This window comes from Aquarana catesbeiana, linkage group LG01 (assembly GCF_042186555.1).
Source record: "Aquarana catesbeiana isolate 2022-GZ linkage group LG01, ASM4218655v1, whole genome shotgun sequence".
Taxonomy (NCBI): Eukaryota; Metazoa; Chordata; class Amphibia; order Anura; family Ranidae; genus Aquarana; species Aquarana catesbeiana.
In genome coordinates this window covers 880,435,144-880,454,559 of record NC_133324.1, presented here as the reverse complement: position 1 = coordinate 880,454,559, position 19,416 = coordinate 880,435,144, and the positions used below count along the sequence as shown (strand labels likewise).

Below are 19,416 nucleotides of genomic sequence, written 5' to 3'. Positions count from 1 at the left end.
GTGGGGCTGTCTGAGGGGATTCGGATTCGACCCTAGGTTCATCAGGTGGGTCCAATTGCTCTACCAGGCTCCGAAAGGTAAGGTTATGGCAAATGGATGGCCTTCAGACGTTTGAACTCACCAGGGGCACTAGACAGGGCTGCCCACTGTCCCCACTGTTGTATGCCCTAACAGCTGAACCCCTAGCCATATCCATCAGAGAAAACCCCGAAATCTATGGCCTACGCCTCGGATCTCTAACCGAGAAAATCAGCCTATACGCTGACAATACTCTACTCTATTTGGCTGACTCTACCTCATCCCTTCAAACTGCATTGCAAATGATAGAACACTTTGGATCCTTTTCTGATCTTAAAATTAACAGGGAAAAATCCCAAATTCTACCCATAGATAGTTTCCCCCCTCCCCAATTACAGGAACAACTACCATTACAGCGTGTAAAAACCATTAAGTACCTTGGGATACTCATGTCTAGGACTCCATCTGATTACATATCTCTCAATATAGAACCCCTATATAATCTAATCAAATCCAAAACTCAAGTGTGGGCCCGTCTTCCTCTCGGGGTGTGGAGACGTATCAATCTCATTAAAATGATACTGCTACCTAAAATACTATACATACTTTGGCATATACCTGTATACTTACCCTTAAAATATTTTTAAATCAATGGAAGCTCGGCTCAGAACATTTGTTTGGGGCAACAATAGACACAAACTAGCCTGGAGAGTCCTTAAGAACCCCACTGATCTAGGTGGCACGGCCCTACCGGATTTTAACTTGTATTACCCCGCCTCCCAATAGTCCCAGCTTTATCACATAGATAAAACTGACAGACTTAGATTTGGGGTGCTCCTCTGCCATTATGGGCGCTGCACACCAATGATCCATTAAGAGCGATTGCGGTGGGTTGTGGGGGAAACGAGTCGGAGGGTGGTTGTGGGTCCCTATTGCACCATTATAGACGCATATGGGACATTGCTACTAATGTGCTGAAGATCCCCAAATATAATGACTACACCCCCATTTGGCACAATAAATCGCTCCAGGAATTTCTTTTGATCCCGGACACAGAGTTGTGAAACAAATATGGGGTATATTATTTACACCATGTACTCTCTGACGGTGCCCTTAAAACATTTGAAGATCTCCAACATGTGCATATGCTACCAAACTCTATGTTTTTAAGATTCCTTCAGTTACAGCATGCCACCCGCTCGCAGTTCCCCAGACCTCTCCCACAATCCACCCCTAATGTTTTAGTGGCAGTAATAAAGGGTACAGATCCACGAAGGTTGATCTCTGACTTTTACAACATGCTTCTTATGCCCCGTACACACGGTCAGACATTGATCGGACATTCCGACAACAAAATCCATGGATTTTTTCCGACGGATGTTGGCTCAAACTTGTCTTGCATACACACGGTCACACAAAGTTGTCAGAAAATCCGATCGTTCTGAACGCGGTGACGTAAAACACGTACGTCGGGACTATAAACGGGGCAGTAGCCAACAGCTTTCGTCTTTTATGCGAGCATGCGTGGCACTTTGTGCGTCGGATTTGTGTACACACGATCGAAATTTCCGACAACGGATTTTGTTGTCGGAAAATTTTATAGCAAGCTCTCAAACTTTGTGTGTCGGAAATTCCGATGGAAAATGTGTGATGGAGCCCACACACGGTCGGATTTTCTGACAACAAGGTCCTATCACACATTTTCCGTCGGAAAATCTGACCGTGTGTACAGGGCATAACTCTGTCGTCCACTACACTGGTATACGGTCTTAAACCCAGATGAGAAAGGGAGGTGGGACCACTGGAGGATGAAGAATGGAGTGAGGCACTTGATGCCTGCAAGAGTGTTTGCCCTAAACTTTCGGAGAGACACTCTCAACGATAAATTCTTCACCGTGCATATCTCACTCCCACTTTAGACCAGGGTCTCCCACCTCATGTACGCAGTGCAACCAAGAGACAGGCACCTTTTTTCACCTGATTTGGGCTTGCCCAAAACTCCAGGATCTCAGGAAACAGGTTGTTAACTTTCTCCATGACGACATGGGCTCCCCCTTGACTCTGGATCCTAAGCAATGCCTATTGGGGATCTTCCCAGACTCCGAAATGGACATGTTTACTAAAACGATTTTACAGCCAGGAAACTAATAGCCAGACAGTGGATGAGACCCATACCTCCTAGCTTTGCAGACTGGAAAATAGAAGTCAATAACACGTTACTTTACAAGAAGATCATTTACATCAACAGAGGGTGCCCTGATAAGTATAACAAGATTTGGGACAGATGGCTCAAGGCTGCGGAAACATGCACAGACCCTCTCATAGGGCTGTAAATTAACTGATAAAAACAATATTGTGACTCAGTTTAGAACAGAGGTTTATGGTGTTGAATGCATGGAGGCATTTTTCCTTCCATTAAAAGTAATACTTGATATTTATATTATGGGTGTACTTGGTTCTAACATATCTCGGTATAAATGAAGTGCACATTCAAAGGTACAGGCAATAAGTTTTCATGCTTTGGGGGTACTTGAGTTAAACTCAAACACGAGATGTGGGTCTTGGTAAATATTAATTGTTCCTATAAACCTATGAACTTAAAATAAATGTTTAAATAAAAAGTCTATTCTGTTGAATTCTTTACATGATCTTTTTATTTGACAGAGGCTCCAGGCAGACAAGAGAGCGGCTAGGGATGTGTTGTATGATGCTCTGAGTTTGATTCAGGAGAGAAGGAACATAGAAGTATTCTTTGATTATGTGTTTCGGGAATTCAACATCAACCGCTTCCCTGCTCTCAAGACTTTATTCAGTAGGTCATGCTAAAGACATTGCTGGGAATCAAGCTGGGGAAACTATGGGCCTAACATGCAGTCTTATTTCTTTTTTATAATTCCTCATTTTCATAAAGGTATATACTTATGGCTGTGTTTCACCCTTGGCATATATGGCTTCATTGTTTGGCACTACGACTTCACAATATATTGGGATATATATATATATATATATATATATAGCCAGCTATCTTTCTTCTGTGCATTGTGGAAGGCTCAATTATTGACAGTGACGGGTTAATGCACTGTGCAGTGAATTAAGGTATTATAACTCTTAGATGGCAAGGTGGATGACAATATCACCATTAAACCACCAAGTCAGTAGGGTGTGATTCCTTGAGATAATTTAAATACAAAGGGGGGAATTTAAAAAAGAGTGGTGCAGCATCCGGTCTGTCGCCGAGGGGCGGAGGCTCGGGGGAGGAAGAGGAAGCCAGGGCACCCCTAGATGGTTGGGCCACCCTGTAATTCTCACCGCTGACCCACCTCACTGCTTTCCTCCACCCCCCCTAAAATGCTGCTGTCCTACCCCATCTGTTTTTCATGTTCTTCCAGCCGCCACACCCCAACCCCGTCCCTGCCCTCACCCTACCTGCTTCCCCCTCCCTTTTTTTTTCTTCTCTTTTTTTTCCTCCCTTCTCCCCTTTCTTTTCATCTCCCTCACTTCTTTCACTCCCTTACCCGCTCCTCTTCACCCTTTGCACCTCTCTAGGTCCTTTTATTTACTCTGAGACCCTCTCTCTCCTCTGGTTGAACCCCCTGCAGGGAATTTGATGACTAGATTCTCAGCTTGCCCCGTCTTACACGTACTATGCCTGACTGACATCCACTGAAGTCTATTTCCTTTGAATACCTCGAGTACCTTTAGAATATCTGGCCCCTACGGCATTGGGACTTCAGCTCATTGCATGGCACCCTATACCCTGAAAGCTTTTCCCATGCACGTGGGCCCTGATTACTCACTCCTGGTTCTTACTTAGCATATACCTGGATACCTGGTTGCCTTATGTAAGTAACCTGAATGTATTGTTTAATTTACTGACATGCTGCTCTGTATGGTATGTTTGGAAAAATGTACCTTCCTTCCTTTTTTTCCTCTCACTTGTTGTGATGTTGTTCATGACCCACTGGGTCTTTATTTCTGTATTTTTGTAGCACTCCCCACGTAGGGTTTGCAGATGACTTGGTTCTCCACTTCTTGACAGCCAGGCAAATAGCATTTTCAGCTTTTGGTTGCATGATTACATATTTATTACTAAGAAGGATAATAATACTCTCTGTGCATTCTACAGATATAGAGGACATTACAATGCAGGAAACCCGAAAATGCAGGTTAAAGCCCATATGCTACACTGAACTGTCAGATCAAGACTGGGAATTTGTTGGTGACAGGAAGAAACATGCAGGTTTGTAAAATGTCATTGCAATTGTTAAAGGAACAATAAGAGCTTAGCATAATGCATTTCATTTAAAAAAGGCCCCTCATAAAAATGTAAAAAGTTACAACATCCACTGTCATAGTCCTTAATTTAGGCTGTGTCACTGTCACCCATGCCATGCATAAATGTTGAGGCTCCACTTTCTGTATGCTGCTAATTCCCTGTGGAGTCTCAAAAAACACATGCTTGTATTCTCCCTAAACTCTGAGGGCATCTAAACATCTCCTTTCTCCTGAAAACAAAGCTGGCACTGACCTGCTGCTGACTTATTACACCAGCTAGAAAATTGCATTTTTAATAACATATCTTTTTTTCGCAAGTGCAAGAGACCACAGATGGTGGTTTTAGTTTGAAGCTTAACTCTAGCCATAACCTTTAATTTTGTTTTAGATGGAGCAGGGTTGGGTTAGAACCTCTGTCATGTTTTATTGCTGTCATGTTTTATTTCCTGTTGAGGAAATTTCCCTTCACTTTCTGTCAGGACAGGAAACCTATCTGACGAGAAAAAAAAATAATTTGTGATACCAGTGACCACAAATGCATTCTTTTCTTATTTTGGTATATTATTTACCTTGTATAAATATATTTACATTCTATATCATCCAAATCTGCTTCATTCCCCACTGAAAAAGGTGTAAGATCTTCACTCCATCAGAAACTGAAAAAAGAGCAACATCAGGAAACCAAAGTCCACATCCTTAAAGATGGCAACTGGAATATCACCAAGAAACAGATCAGAGGTTTGTTCATACCATGGCCATGTAACTCTTGTTTCAGAAACACTATGGGGTGGATTTACTAAAGGCAAATATACTGTGCATTTTGCAAGTGCAGTTGCTCAAGAGCTTAGTAAAAGTGGTAAAGCTCTTCTGGCTTCCATCATCCAATCATATGCAAGCAAAAATGCTGCCTTTTATTTTCCTTGCATGTAATTGGGTATTCTTCGTAAAGTGAAACTTCACCTCATTTACTAAGTTCTGGAGCAACTGCACGTGCAAAGTGCTCAGTCTATTTGCCTTTAGTAAATCAACCCCTATAGTACTAATAGAAAGCACACCAGCATCATGTGACAGCTTCACCTGGCAGCCATGATGAAGATGGTCTGCCCTTGATGATGTAAAGCACACTAGAAACAGCAGCTGCATGCTGTAGCAAGATCAGCTACAGTAATTTCTTCTATGCCATAAGAGTCAAGTGGCTCTCTTCTTGTAATTGTGAAGAATGTTTGTGAGTACCAGTCTTTACCATTGTTCATTAAAGGTTTTATGAAGGTGTCACACAATGCTGATACGTTTTATGATTGATATGGGTTAAATTACTAAAGATTAGACTGTGCACTTTGCAACTGTAGATGCACTCCTTTTCTCCAGAGCTTAGTAAATGAGGGGAAGCTGTACTGATTTCCACCATCCAATCATGTGCAAGCATGTTTTTTTATTCTCCTTGTACCTGGGGTATTCTTTACAAAGTGAATCTTTACCACAAATACATTTACTAAGGAAAATGAGTGCAACTGCACTTTAAAAGTGCACAGTCCATTTGCCTTTAGTAAATCCACCCCATGGTGTTCCACAAACATTCCTAATCATGAAAATTCATGAAGGTGTCCCCTTTAAACAGAACCACAGCTGACTCTGTAGCACCAGAGGGGTGGCAGCATCCCAAAAGTTCCCATGATCTCTCAGAACCATCTGTACTCACACAAGGCCCATGGACAGCTGATTGCCTCCTTCCAAGTGACACCTTTTTTCCGTGATACCAGACTAGACCTTCAGCAGTCAACCCCCCTCAGTCAGCTCTCTAGCTTCAGGGTCTCAGCATCCAGGCCCTCAGGTCACCCACCTGAAGCTTCGCAACAGCAGACATGTGGCAGCAATACCCTGGAGATCACCAAGCCCCTCCAGGCTGGACCAGTCTTTTCCAGGAAAAGACCCAGAGCTCAGTGTGCTCAAGGAATATATACAGTCTCCCAGTATGTCTTCAGAGCCTGCTTTCTTGGCATTGGTCAGGGTTGTATCGATATTTATGCTGCCATCTGCATAACTCCACACTTGTGATCCAAAAACTTCTCAAGCTGTCTGACAGAGGGAGATATTAGATTAGCAGCAACTGGGCACACAGAGCAGACATAACTAGTAGAATGCAGCTACACTGATAACATTGAGTGATTATAGTGAGGCAACTAAATTTACCTATCAAAACACAGCTCCACAAAATACAGTAAGCCAACACTAAACCTATCTATCTAATCCTAGCACCTATCTAGGAGGGTGTTACATCTATTTTACTGTTCTCTGACTAGGAGAAGGAGATGCAACACTAAGAGCCTATTAAGTGTCCTGTCATTTGCTGACAAGAGACATGCTAATTGGAGGAGAGAGATAACCTTATAAGCTTGTTGCTGCTCAAATCTCAGACTGGGGCAGTGAGGTGACCTCACTGCATTGCTTAGCTACCCTTCCTTCAGTAGCATTCTAGGACACATCAGTGGTGTTTCACCCCCTCCTCTTGAGCATAAATGTATATCCCACCTTGGAATCTTTCCATGATGACCCCTCTCCTGCAACAATTACAAATGCTATCAACCTCTACAGCACCTCAACCTGTATTTATCTTCCCTTCTCAACATCGTACACCCTATACCTTCCTCCCCTAACACTATGGTTCACAGGGCCAGTTTTGTCACTAGGACATGCCTTGCCCTAGGGTGCCATTGCTGTTTTGTTACTAAGAGTCTTGGATCCCATTGGGCTGTTCTGAGTGGTGCAGAGTGGCAGAGGGTGTCTCCTTTTACAGCCCCTAGGCCCATGAAGAACCTCCTAGCTCCTTTCATTGCACTTGTAGCCCACTTCATCTCTAGAGGTCCCAAATACCCTGAGTATGTGTGTCAGTGGGGCTGAGGAAGCACAAGGCCTTGGGGAAAAATAAGTATAAATCCAGCTCTGATTGTTCTTTTAACCCACTACCACTAAATCAGCATTAGAATACCCTGCAGAGGTCCTCTTGTGGGTATCAGAAGCAGCACAAGTCCTGGCAGGGGCCAGCATGTGTGATGTAGGGTCATGTACTTTAAACTAACCATAGTTTAAAGCACATGGCGCTTTTCAGGCGTTTAGCGCTAAAAATAGCACCTGAAAAGCACCTCTCAAGCCACCCCAGTGTGAAAGTCTGAGCACTTTCACACTGGGGCAGTGTGCTTGCAGGACGGGAAAAAAAGTCCTGCAAACAGCATCTTTGGGATTGTGCGGGAGCGGTACACCGCTCTCAAAACACCCTGTCCATTGAAGTGAAGGGGCAGAGCTGCCAAAGCGCCAGCAAAATGCTTTGGCAGCGCCGCAAAATGGATGCTGTTAACCCTTTGGCCGCTAGTAGTGATTAAAAGCACCCCACTAGTGGCCAAAAATTGCTGCTATAAAAGCGCTAAAGCGCCGCTAAAACTAGCGGCGCTTTACCGCTAACGCCCGCACCGCCCCAGTGTGAAAGGGGTTTAAGGGTCAAGTGGGTCTCTTCCTCTATTTGTGAAGAATGTTTGTGAGTACCAATCTTAACCATTGTTCAATAGGGCTTTATGAAGGTGTCACACAATGCTGGTATGTTTTATGATATAGCTTTCCATAAAGATTCCTAATCATGAAATTTCATGAAATGGTGTTTTACTGGGCTCTAACTAGGAGATGGAGATGCGGCACTAAGAGCCTGTCATCTGTCCTGTAACGTGTTGACTCAAGGTTTACGTCAAGACCCTTTACACAGAAAACTTGATCAAATCGTTGGGACCATAAAAAAACTGATGGGCAGGGCCTAACTAGGAACACATTTATAAACTGTATAAACAGGACATTCTGATAAGAAATATGCAGTTTGCATAAGTGTAATTTAGAGTGAGGGGGTGTTATGATAATACCAATATAGGTAACCATTGTTATTTCATATCTTACTTTAATACAGATGCTAAGAATGTTAAAGTGAAACTGGAGTTCCCCAAACAGGTTTTCAATGATGAATTTCACGTTACATGTGGTAACAAGAAGGGGACGTTCATGAGAGAACACTGGAAAGGAGGTAAATGTTTTAGAGCAATGTGCACACTGGTGACAATTACTCCTTTATGTAACACTTACCCCCAAAGGAGACACTGATGCTTGTGTCCCTTGGTTCCGTATTCTTAACGAGCTTCCCAGCAATGCCAAACCCTCTGACACAACTAATGAAAAGGAAAACGGGAATAAACAATTCAAGGATGTGAAACAGTTGTAAATTAATGTGTACAATTAGTAATAAACAAGCGGACCATTGAATGGCCTGGTGAAGGTGCTGTCTAGGGGACAATGCTATGACAATGGTCCAGCAGTCTTTGTCGAACCCTTTCCTACTGGCCAGTATGTCTGGGCCCAAATCTAGTGTTGGAGCGCCCAGATAAAGTTCCTTCAAAGTCATGCATAGGCGCTTGCACTGTGTCTCGAGCAAACAATACTATTCCTCTTTAACATCATACAGTGGCCTCTCAGGTTCAGGCTGCGCTCTGGCGGGATCTGTCACCCGCTGTGTCCACCAAATCAGTGTACTGGCAGCTGCCGATATCATGTGGCCAATTACAGCTAGGTTCACTAAAGCACATAAACCTTTCCAGATCCGCAGGTTTGGGAAAAATTTGAAATAAAGACCCTTCGGGATATTATGCCTGCAGGGCATCTATTGACATACAAAGATCTCTCTACCAAGTTTAAATTACCTGGGTGGATGTACTTCAGGTACCAACAGTTACGCCATGCTGTGCGCGCACAGTTTTCGGGCCCTGTTGTCCTGTCCATGGACCCCATAGAGGAACTACTGGCTCAGGAATCTCTTTCCAAACCTCTCTCCTCCATTTATCTGGCATTGCTTAGTCTGGAATCTCCTGGTTTGGAGAAGCTGTGGGAGTCCTGGAAAGCCGACATTCCCACCTTGGAGAGAGAGGAGTGGAACGACTGCTTTGAGGAGGGTTTTGGGTTGGTCATTTCTTCAAGAGATAAGGTAATCCAGGCCAAGTTTCTTCACAGAGTGTACTACACTCCTCAGCGATTGCACAGACTGTACCCCTCGAGGGACCCTGTATGCGGTAGATGTAGGAGAGATGTAGGGACATATCTTCATATGTTCTGGACTTGTCCGGTGGTGACTGGGTTCTGGGCTGCAGTGTTTGAGGCCATTAATGAGCGCCTTGGGTTGTCATTGATACAGACACCGGAGTTGGCATTATTGGGAGTGCTGGGAGATGAACAGATGCCAAGGTATACTAAACTTCTTATCGTTTTTTTACTGTATTATGCAAAAAAGACTATTCTGCTTAGATGGACGTCTACATCCCCCCCCCCCACCATGAAGTTATGGGAAGATACAATTAACAAAGCTCTACCACTGTATAAAATAACGTACTTAAATAGGAAATGCCCCAAGAAGTTTGAGGGTATCTGGTCACCTTGGACGGCGTAGGGTTAATAATGCTTGTTCCTTGATAGGATAATGGTGCTAGTGCTAGCTGGTGGTCTGGGCTGCTTGGGCTTCCCTCCCCTCCCCCCCCCCCCTTCCCATCGCCTCCTGCATTTCAGCTGCAGAGAATCAGTTTTGAAGTGGTCTGTTTATAGAGAGACCTACAGGTCCAGAGAGATAAGAAAATAATTTAAAAAAGAGCACACTAAGAGGTCTAGTAATAAAAAAAATGCTCTAAGAATGGCTCAAATATTCACACAGCTGTTGCAAATAATCTCTATAGTTTGCCTAATGCATTTATTACCTATAATCGTCAACTCTATCTAGTGGCCATAATGTAGAATTTTCCTGATTGAGGTATTTCAGGAAAATACTGCATTATGATCACTAGATGGAGCTGATGTTTATAGGAAATAAGTGTATTAGGCAAATTTTGGGGTTTAATTGTGACAGCTGTGTGAATACTTGAGACTTTCTTTTATAAAACGCTCTCTAAACGACATGTGGGAGTGAATGGGTATCTATCAACTCTTAGGTGACATGGACTAAAAACGCGCAGTGCTGCCTTCAGTACTATCATTTAGCATCATAAATCCTACATTTTGTGGTATTTCCCAGGTATAGCATATTTTTTTAAATACTAGTGGACTGGCTAGTATGTTGCCCTACTGGCTTTAATATTTAAAATGACACTTAAACATTATCCTTGGAGGGTAAGAAACAGCGTCTGATGTGAACGTGAGAGTGAGCGGACATATGTAGGGCATGCACCGACTCTTCCATTCTTCACTGGCTAACTCCCTGAATGAGTGTCTGGGAGGCAGACACCAGCTGTGTTGAATAGCCGCATTGAAATTGCCTGCTGTTTGCTGGCCCCTTCTGTTCATGGATGTTGTATCCCTGAATTTCCCCTTGCTCTAAGAAAGACTATCAAAGTTTACATCAGCGGTATAATTGTTATACCTGTAACAGAGCTGTTACCTGCTGTGTCCGTGCTGCCTTTTGGGGCTTCAGAGATGTTCGAGTGGAGTCTCGTGCTTGACGCTTGGCTGTTAATGGGCCCCCTCCTCGCTCTCTGCTTCTTGCAGTGGTGGTGCTGGTCGGTCTTGGTCCTCGGTGGCAGCCGGATCCTTTATTGCCTGCAGGAGTGGGTGGTGCTTGTGGAGTGCCCTGGCTTCGGGAGTCCTTAGATAGATCCGAGGAGAGAGGCTGGTGTCTGTGCTGGCTTCTGCCTAAAGACGGAGCAGAGGATCAGTCATAATCAGTAAAAGTTGACAGAAGTCGGAAAAATTCGGAATAAAATCGGAGGAACTTGGCTAAATTTGACTGCAGGAGCAGGTAATCACAATAAATTGTAATTAAAGAAAAACTTGGGGAAAACTGTGATATAAAGAAGCAGAAAAAACATATATAAAAACAAAATAAAATAAACTAAGAAATAAGTAATTAATTAAGAAGGGCACAACAGGAAGAAAGAGGAGGAATGGAAAGAAGGGGCGGTAATAAAGCAGCCAAATTATGGAAAGAGGGGCAGGGGACTTTAAATGCTGAAGCCTCTATGCAAGACAAGTGAAATGGAAGAGATGGATAAAAGTGTAAAATTACACACTAACAAACAGCCAAATGATATGCAAATAATAAAATCAATAATACCATTAGGGCCTACACTACTAGATATGTTAAAAGCCATACAACAATGCCAGAGCTCCATAGGTAACCTGACCGGACAAGTGCAGGAGCTCAAAGAAGAATTCATTTTTTTGCGCCAAGATGTACAGAAAATAAGGGAAGGAAATGTCTGTTTTGGAAAACCGTGTCAAAGAATTTGAGGATTCAACACAGCCATTGGGCAAAGATATTAAAGTAGCAATGAAAAAATCCTATTCTAATGCTCATAAGCTGGAAGATCTCGAAAATCGTTTTCGACATAACAACAAAAGGCTGGTGGGTCTCCCAAAGCAATCTGAGGGAGCACACCCAACAGAATTTGCGGAAACATGGCTTTGGGAGACGATTGGAAAAGAATATCTATGTATTTCTCGGTTGAAAGAGCACATTGAGTACAAAGTAGGCCACTACCTGCAGGAGCCCCTTCACGGTCATTCCTAATACGACTTCTTAATCAACGAGACAGACCATATTCTCAGAAGAGCCAGAGTTTTGAAGAGAGTCATGTTTAACCGCTTGCCAACCGCCGCATGTACTTATACGTTGGCAGAATGGCACGGATGCGCAAATGGGCGTACCTGTACGTCCCCTTGAATTTGCCAGCGTGCACGCGCTCCCGCCGCGAGCTCCTTGAGTAGGATCGCGGGTCCCGCGGACTCTATCTCCGCGTTCTGCCTAGTGACACTGTCACTGATCATAGCTCCCTGTGATCGGGAGCTATGATCAGTGATGTGTCACACACAGCCCCTCCCCCCTACAGTTAGAATCACTCCCTAGGACACACTTAAGCCCTCCCTAGCCCTTCACTGCCAGTGTCATTTTTACAGTAGTCAGTGCAATTTTATAGCACTGATCGCTGTAAAAATGAAAGTGGTCCCAAAAATGTGTCAAAATTTTCCGATGTGTCTGCCAAAATGTCGCAGTCACGATAAAAATTGCAGATCGCCGCCATTACTAGTAAAAAAAAAAAATTATTAAAAAAAATGCCATAAAACTAACCCCTATTTTGTAGACGCTATAACTTTTGCGCAAACCAATCAATAAACGCTTATTGCGATTTTTTTTTTTTTTTTTTTTAATTTTTTACCAAAAATATGTAGAAGAATACGTATCGGCCTAAACTGAGGAAAAAAATGTTTTTTTATATATTTTTTGGGGATATTTATTATAGCAAAAAGTAAAAATAATGCGTTTTTTTTCAAAATTGTCGCTCTATTTTTGTCTATAGTGCAAAAAAATAAAAACCGCAGAGGTGATCAAATACCAAGAAAAGAAAGCTCTATTTGTGGGGAAAAAAAGGACGTCAATTTTGTTTGGGAGCCACGTCGCACGACCGCGCAATTGTTAGAGCGACGCAGTCCCGAATCGCAAAAAGTTCTCTGGTCTTTGGGCAGCAAAATGGTCCGGGGCTGAAGTGGTTAATGGAACTAAAATTATGTTATTTCTGTATTTTTCTCCTGAAGTTCAAAAACAGCAGGCTAAATTTCATGCTGTAAAAAAAGAGGCTGAAGACCCTGCAGCTGTCTTATTCAATACAATACCCTGCTAAATGAAGAATAGAGGCAAATGAGGCTGTATATTTTTTTGACAGACAGCTGTTAAATAGCAGGATAGGCACTATGGATAGAGCAGTGGGAGGGAGCAATATGGGAGAGGGGAGGACAGGAGAGAGGGGAGGATTTACTTCTTTTCTTTTTCTTTTCTCCCTGCCTTTTTTTTCCCCTCCCTCCTCCCCAGTCTCCTCACCTTTTTCTCTCCTATTTTCGGGAGTTGGCCAGATCCTTTTTTTTTTGGGTCGGAGGAGAGAGTCCAGTGTTAATCACTGGATGGACTCCCTATACTTTTTCCTTGGGGGAAATGTTTGGTTGCTGGTTTTAATTCCTTGTATTTATGGATATCTGTTAGGTTGTGGGGGCTCTTTTCTTTTTTTTTTTTTGCAAAATGATGGAAAAAATTTATCAGGTGTGCACTGTGATGTTTTTTAAACAGAACCATATTTTAGAGGAAGGCCATGGAGGGGGGTGGCAGCTCACCAGGAAAGTATATGAGATTTGTACAAGTCTGAGGATTTTTTTTGTCTTTTCTGTTTGTTTTTTATTTTAATTCTTACATAGATATCTTTCATACGTTCATCAGATAGTTAAATTAAATATTGAAGTCAGCTCCTCACAAAGAATTTTAAACAATCTCCCTTGAATTGTTAATAAGAATTATTTCTTCCAGGGATATGACCCAAAACCTTAACATAGGAGCAATATGTCAGTTTCAACGCAAGTATTAGTATCTTGGAATATTAGGGGGCTTAGTGACCCAGTAGAAAAAAACAAGCTATGTTCACTACATTGAAACAATTGTCTCCGTCTATTACCTGCCTACAGGAGACCCACTTAACCACATGCCGACTGGGCCATAGCCGAAAGAAGGCTACAGCGCCATCAGCTTATTCTGGGAGGGCGTTCATGGACGTCCTCCCAGAATCTTACGCCCTCCGGGAATATCCGTGACCGCTGGGTCCGGAGGACCCGGCGCATCATGGATCACGGGAAATGGCCGCTCCAAAAGTCCAAAAGACGGAGCGATCACTTGTAAACAAACCGGCGTCATGTCTGGTTCCTCTCTCCCCTCCACGTACCTATTGGTACAGTGTGAGGGGAGAGGGGAGAGATCGAGTGCAGCAGCACTGTGGGCTGGATGTGTACTGCCCACAGCGCTTATCTGTGCCCATTCCAGCCATCCATCCATCCATGCTCAGAAATACTCTCCCATCCATCCATCCCATCCATACTCATCCATGCTCAGAAATACTCTCCCATCCATCCATCCCATCCATACTCATCCATGCTCAGAAATACTCTCCCATCCATCCCATCCATACTCATCCATGCTCAGAAATGCTCATCTATCCATCCCATCCATACTCATCCATGCTCAGAAATACTCATCCATCCATCCCATCCATACTCATCCATGCTCAAAAATACTCATCCATTCAACTCATCCATGCTCAGAAATACTCATCCATCCTTGCTCAGCAATACTCATCCAGCAGTACTCATCCATCCATGCTCAGCCATCCATACTCAGCAATACTCATCCATCCATCCATGCTCAGCCATCCATACTTAGCAATACTCATCCATGCTCAGCAATACTTCATCCATCCATCCATCCATGCTCAGCCATCCACACTCCGCAATATTCATCCATCCACGCATCCATCCATGCTCAGCAATACTCATCCATCCATGCTCAGCAATACTCATCCATCCATCCATGCTCAGCCATCCATACTCGGCAATACTCATCCATGCTCAGCAATACACATCCATCCATCCATGCTCAGCAATACACATCCATCCATCCATGCTCAGCAATACACATCCATCCATCCATGCTCAGCAATACACATCCATCCATGCTCAGCAATACTCATCCATCCATCCATGCTCAGCAATACTCATCCATCCATACTCAACAATACTCATCCATGCTAAGCAATACTCATCCATCCGTCCATGCATCCATACATACTCAGCAATACTCATCCATCCTCAGCAATACTTATCCGTCCATCCATGCTCAGCCACCTATACTCAGCAATACTCATCCATCCATCCATATTCAGCCATACCCACCCAGCCATACTCAGCCATACCCAACTCAGCCATACCCACCCAGCCATACTCAGCCATACCCAGCCATCCCATCCATACCCAGCCATTCTCAGCCATACCCAGCCATCCCATCCACACTCAGCCATACCCACCCAGCCATACTCAGCCATCCACATTCATGGCTCAACCATGCTTAGCCATCCCCATCCACGGCTTATCCATGCCACATCAGTTCACATCCATGCCACTACAGTGCCTCAACGTGTAATAGGTAGTCAAGTTGGATTTGACATTTATGCTCCTAGAACGCCTGATGGTGCTCCCTGCATATTGGGCCTCTGTATGTGAACAGGCTGTGTAAAAGTCTCACACATGTGGTATCGTTATACTCGGGAGGAGTGGGAGAATCTATTTTAGGGTGTAATTTTTGTATGTGCATGCTATGTGTTAGAAATATTGTATAAATGGACAACTTTGTGTAAAAAAAAAAAAAATGCGTTTTTATTTTCTTTACACATTTTCCAAAAACTTGTAGAAAAAAATGACATGTTCAAAAGACTTCCTCATAGATTATACGTTGTTTTCTGTCCAAAATGGGATCATTTTTGGGGCGTTTCCAGTGTCCTGGTGCTCCAGGGCCTTTAAAAGTGTAAGAGGTAGTCAAGAAATTAGGTGTGTAATTTATGCTCCAACAATGACTGATGGTGCTCCCTGCATGTTGGGCCTCTGTATGTGGCCACGGTGTGTAAAAGTCTCACACATGTGGTATCGCCGTACTCAGGAGGAGTAGTAGAATGTATTTTGGGGTGTAATTTGTGGTATGCATATGCTGTGTGTGAGAAATAACCTGATAATATGACACTTTTGTTAAAAAAAAAAGAAAAAAAAATCTTGATTTTGCAAAGAATTGTGGGAAAAAATTACAACTTCAAAAAACTCATCATGCCCCTTTCTAAATACCTTGGAATGTCTACATTGCAAAAAGGGGTAATTTGGGGGGTATTTGTACTTTCCTGGCTTGTTAGGGTCGCAAGAAATGAGCTAGGCCATCAGTACATCAGGTGTGATCAATTTTCAGTCATTTGCACCATAGCTTGTGGACTGTAGCAGTGTAAAATGAAGAAAAAATTTTAACTTGCAAAATTTTATAACAGAAACAAAGAAACATTTTTTTTTTTTTTTTTACAGAATTTTCGGTCCTTTTTCATTTATAGCGCAAAGAATAAAAAACCCAGCGGTGATTAAATTCCACAAAAAGAAAGCTCTATTTGTGTGAAAAAAAGGACAAAAATTTCATTTAGGTGCAGTGTTTCATGACCGAGTAATTGTCATTCAAAGTGAGAGCGCACCGAAAACTGAAAATTGGTCTGGAAGGGGGTTTAAGCGCCCAGTTGTCAAGTGGTTAAACATACATAAATTAAATTATCTGAAACGAGCACAATATAAAAGACAAAAGGAAAAGGTGAAAAGAGAACCTCACCTGCAGTAATTACTAGGGACCATCACCAGCACCTTAGTAAAAAATTAAAAATAGAGAACGTTGTCTGTTCAAGATGCAGCTGCGTCATAAAAATCCACACACATACATATGTCAACATAACATCCCTGGGGTAATAAAGCACCTAACACTATGGTGAAGTGAAATCACTGTTGAAACACCATAGATAAGGAATATTCCCACAGTGTAAGGGATGGTTGAGCAAAAATGGGGGCTCTGCGAGTGCAGCAAGCGGGGGGAGCAAGTTTTTCCTGTGACCACCGTGGATAGCAACTCCAGGCATTAATGTGCCGTATGTAGTACAAGTATGTATCCCAAGTCCAAAGTTTTCCACAGGAGGTTGAAGCTGAGAAGTAGTGATGCAGTAAGGTCATATATAATTAACACTGTAACAGTGGTTAGGATATCAGTCCAGCGTATAGCATGGGATATTGTGACCAGTGTTCACTGCAGTACAAAAAGACACAGTATAGGAGTATAGTGCATGGACCAACAGGTCCGCTCACCCAGCTTGGAAGCAGTGTGGACTTGCGTGGGTACTGGCTGTAGCTTTCCCGCCTGCACATCTGTTGGATTTGGATCAAGGATGTGGTCGTGTTGAGGGTCAGGCACTAGGTCAGTGGTGGGTGCGGTTTGATGAGATTCGGTCCCAGCGTCCCTTAGTTAAAATGAATTCCGTGGTACTCGCAGATTCCTGTGGGCATGTGCGGGCTAGCAAGCCAACATCGATGGTGACGTCAATGCGTCATTCACGTAGTGTCGTGACAACTGACTAGTTTGGCCCAATCAGCTTGAGCTTCTTCTGGGATGGGGGGGGGGGGGGCTAGTGGTAGGCTTTTATTTATACTCTCCAAAAGGCGCATTGAAGGAAGTGCAAATGTGACAGACCTAGCCGGGACAGAGGCTTTTGGAGTGGACTGAATGCTAGCCTCTTGCCTACCGATTATGGGCCCTGGCATTTGGGGGAACGGTGCTCTTTGTGAGCTGTATGCCTGGGGACCCTTGAGGTGGCGTTGCTTTAGATTCAGATCCATGTCCCCCAAGACGCACAGACTCTGGGAACCCTGGATATGCCATATTACAAATAGTGACTGATATATACTGTTGGGACACATACTGTTAGATGCTCATGTCATCAACTCCAGCCACCTGTCTTTTGTCTTCTATAATGTAAATGAGTCTAGCGTGGCTTCTTTTTCAGCCTTTGTTGTCTGGGCTAATTAACCCTGCAATTGTATGAAGGAGTTCTGTGTTGAGATGTATGATAATGTGTATTGTATAGTCGGTGAGCTAGGAGACGTGAAGTCTGTCCTAAAGGTCATGTCTCTGAGTCACCTAGGCTGTCTAAAGGATTAGATAATTAGCTCATGCTAATTAGGATTCTGGTGAGAGGTTGCATTTTCATCCTGCTGTATATATTTGTGTGAGATTTCAAAATAAAATTCATTCCCGTTTGACCCTCAAGACAGAACCTCGTCTCGTACTTGGGGGGAGAATTATTCATATGGGTTTCTTGTTCGGCTGATTGGGGTGTTCGGTAGCTGCCTTTGTGTTCGGAAATGGAATGTCCTAAAGGCTTTAACCCCTTTCATACTCGGGGTGTCGTTACAGCAATTATTTGCTTTCGCCACTAGAGGCCACCTTAACCATCAACACCACATACAATTCATCTGCAGCTGGCTTTCATCAATCAAGTTTAACCCCATATTGGGGAAGCCTAGAGTAAAAATGAAAATAGGTAGCAAGAGAGAAGCAGGGAAACATTTTTCTTAAATAGCAAGCCAAAACATTACATTTAATCCTTGTTGGGGAATATAAAAGACAATATAATTCTACATATACCACATATTCTAGAGGAGTATCAATATTGCTAGAAAATAAAGTGGATTTCTCCTGTAGGCAGGCTTAAACTGACACAAAAGGCCGCTATATTTTCCTATATCGCACATTGTATAGAAAATCAAATGTCCTAGCTAACATATATATACCCCCCCTTCCTCAGAGGTACTTAAAGAGCTATTGAATTTTACTTCTGACAAAATGGAAGTTCCCTGGCTAATAATAGGAGATTTCAATAATTATCTTGATCCTTCCTTAGATAGATTTAGCCTGGATACAACTCCAGGAATATCTGCATGTACTCCTTTTTTTGGATATATCTGGGAGATTATGGATGTTTGGAGAATTTTGCTACATCCTAAAGAGAGAGTGTTTTCCAGCTTCTTTAGCATCCACTGAACTTTATCTAGAACAGATATGGCATTGGCTACATCTATGATGTTACCTGTCATATCTGAAGCTACATATGCAGCTAGAGGATTATCTGATCACTCCCCATTAGTTCTTAAGTTTACTTTAAATTTAACTCATACCAGTACTTTATGGAAAGTATTGGTTTGACCTTTTCCCTTAAAAAACAAAATAAAGCTTGATATTTTGACTTATGGCACTATTTTTTTTCTGTTGAAAAAAAGTTTTTATTAAACAAATTGTGCATACAATTTAGGCTTGCATGTTATGTGTACAATACAGCCATTACATGAGAAACAACATATGCTTTGCAGATACAGTGTTAATTTAAGCTATTTTGTAGTAAGAAAAAAAAATTCCTATTAGGGTACAAACATTGAACTCTTCATAGTGGAGGAGATATAATGGAATCATACTTCAAATGGTATATTTCTAAGGAATCATACTATTGTCATGTGCAGGTTTCTGATTCTTGTAGCCAGCGGTCCCAGATTTTATTGTACTTAGCTGGGGCATCCCCTATTAATGTATAAAAATTTCGTGTAGGGTAGTGTTTACGTCTACCTTCCAATCAACAAAGTTTGGAGATAGAGGTCTCATCCATTATCTAGCAATAATTTTCCTGG

The 19,416-nt window shown here is 42.7% G+C and overlaps 1 protein-coding gene across 2 annotated transcripts in view; it reads left to right on the top strand.

The window, feature by feature from the left end:
* LOC141117622 (uncharacterized) overlaps positions 1 to 19,416 on the top strand; it is a 72,483-nt gene that overhangs the window by 13,365 nt on the left and 39,702 nt on the right. For both annotated transcript variants that reach the window (XM_073610570.1, XM_073610562.1), the window contains 4 exons: positions 2,683 to 2,830; positions 4,145 to 4,258; positions 4,924 to 5,031; positions 8,240 to 8,353. In XM_073610570.1, the coding sequence (XP_073466671.1) occupies positions 2,683 to 2,830; positions 4,145 to 4,258; positions 4,924 to 5,031; positions 8,240 to 8,353 (484 nt within the window). The remainder of the gene's footprint in view (positions 1 to 2,682; positions 2,831 to 4,144; positions 4,259 to 4,923; positions 5,032 to 8,239; positions 8,354 to 19,416) is intronic.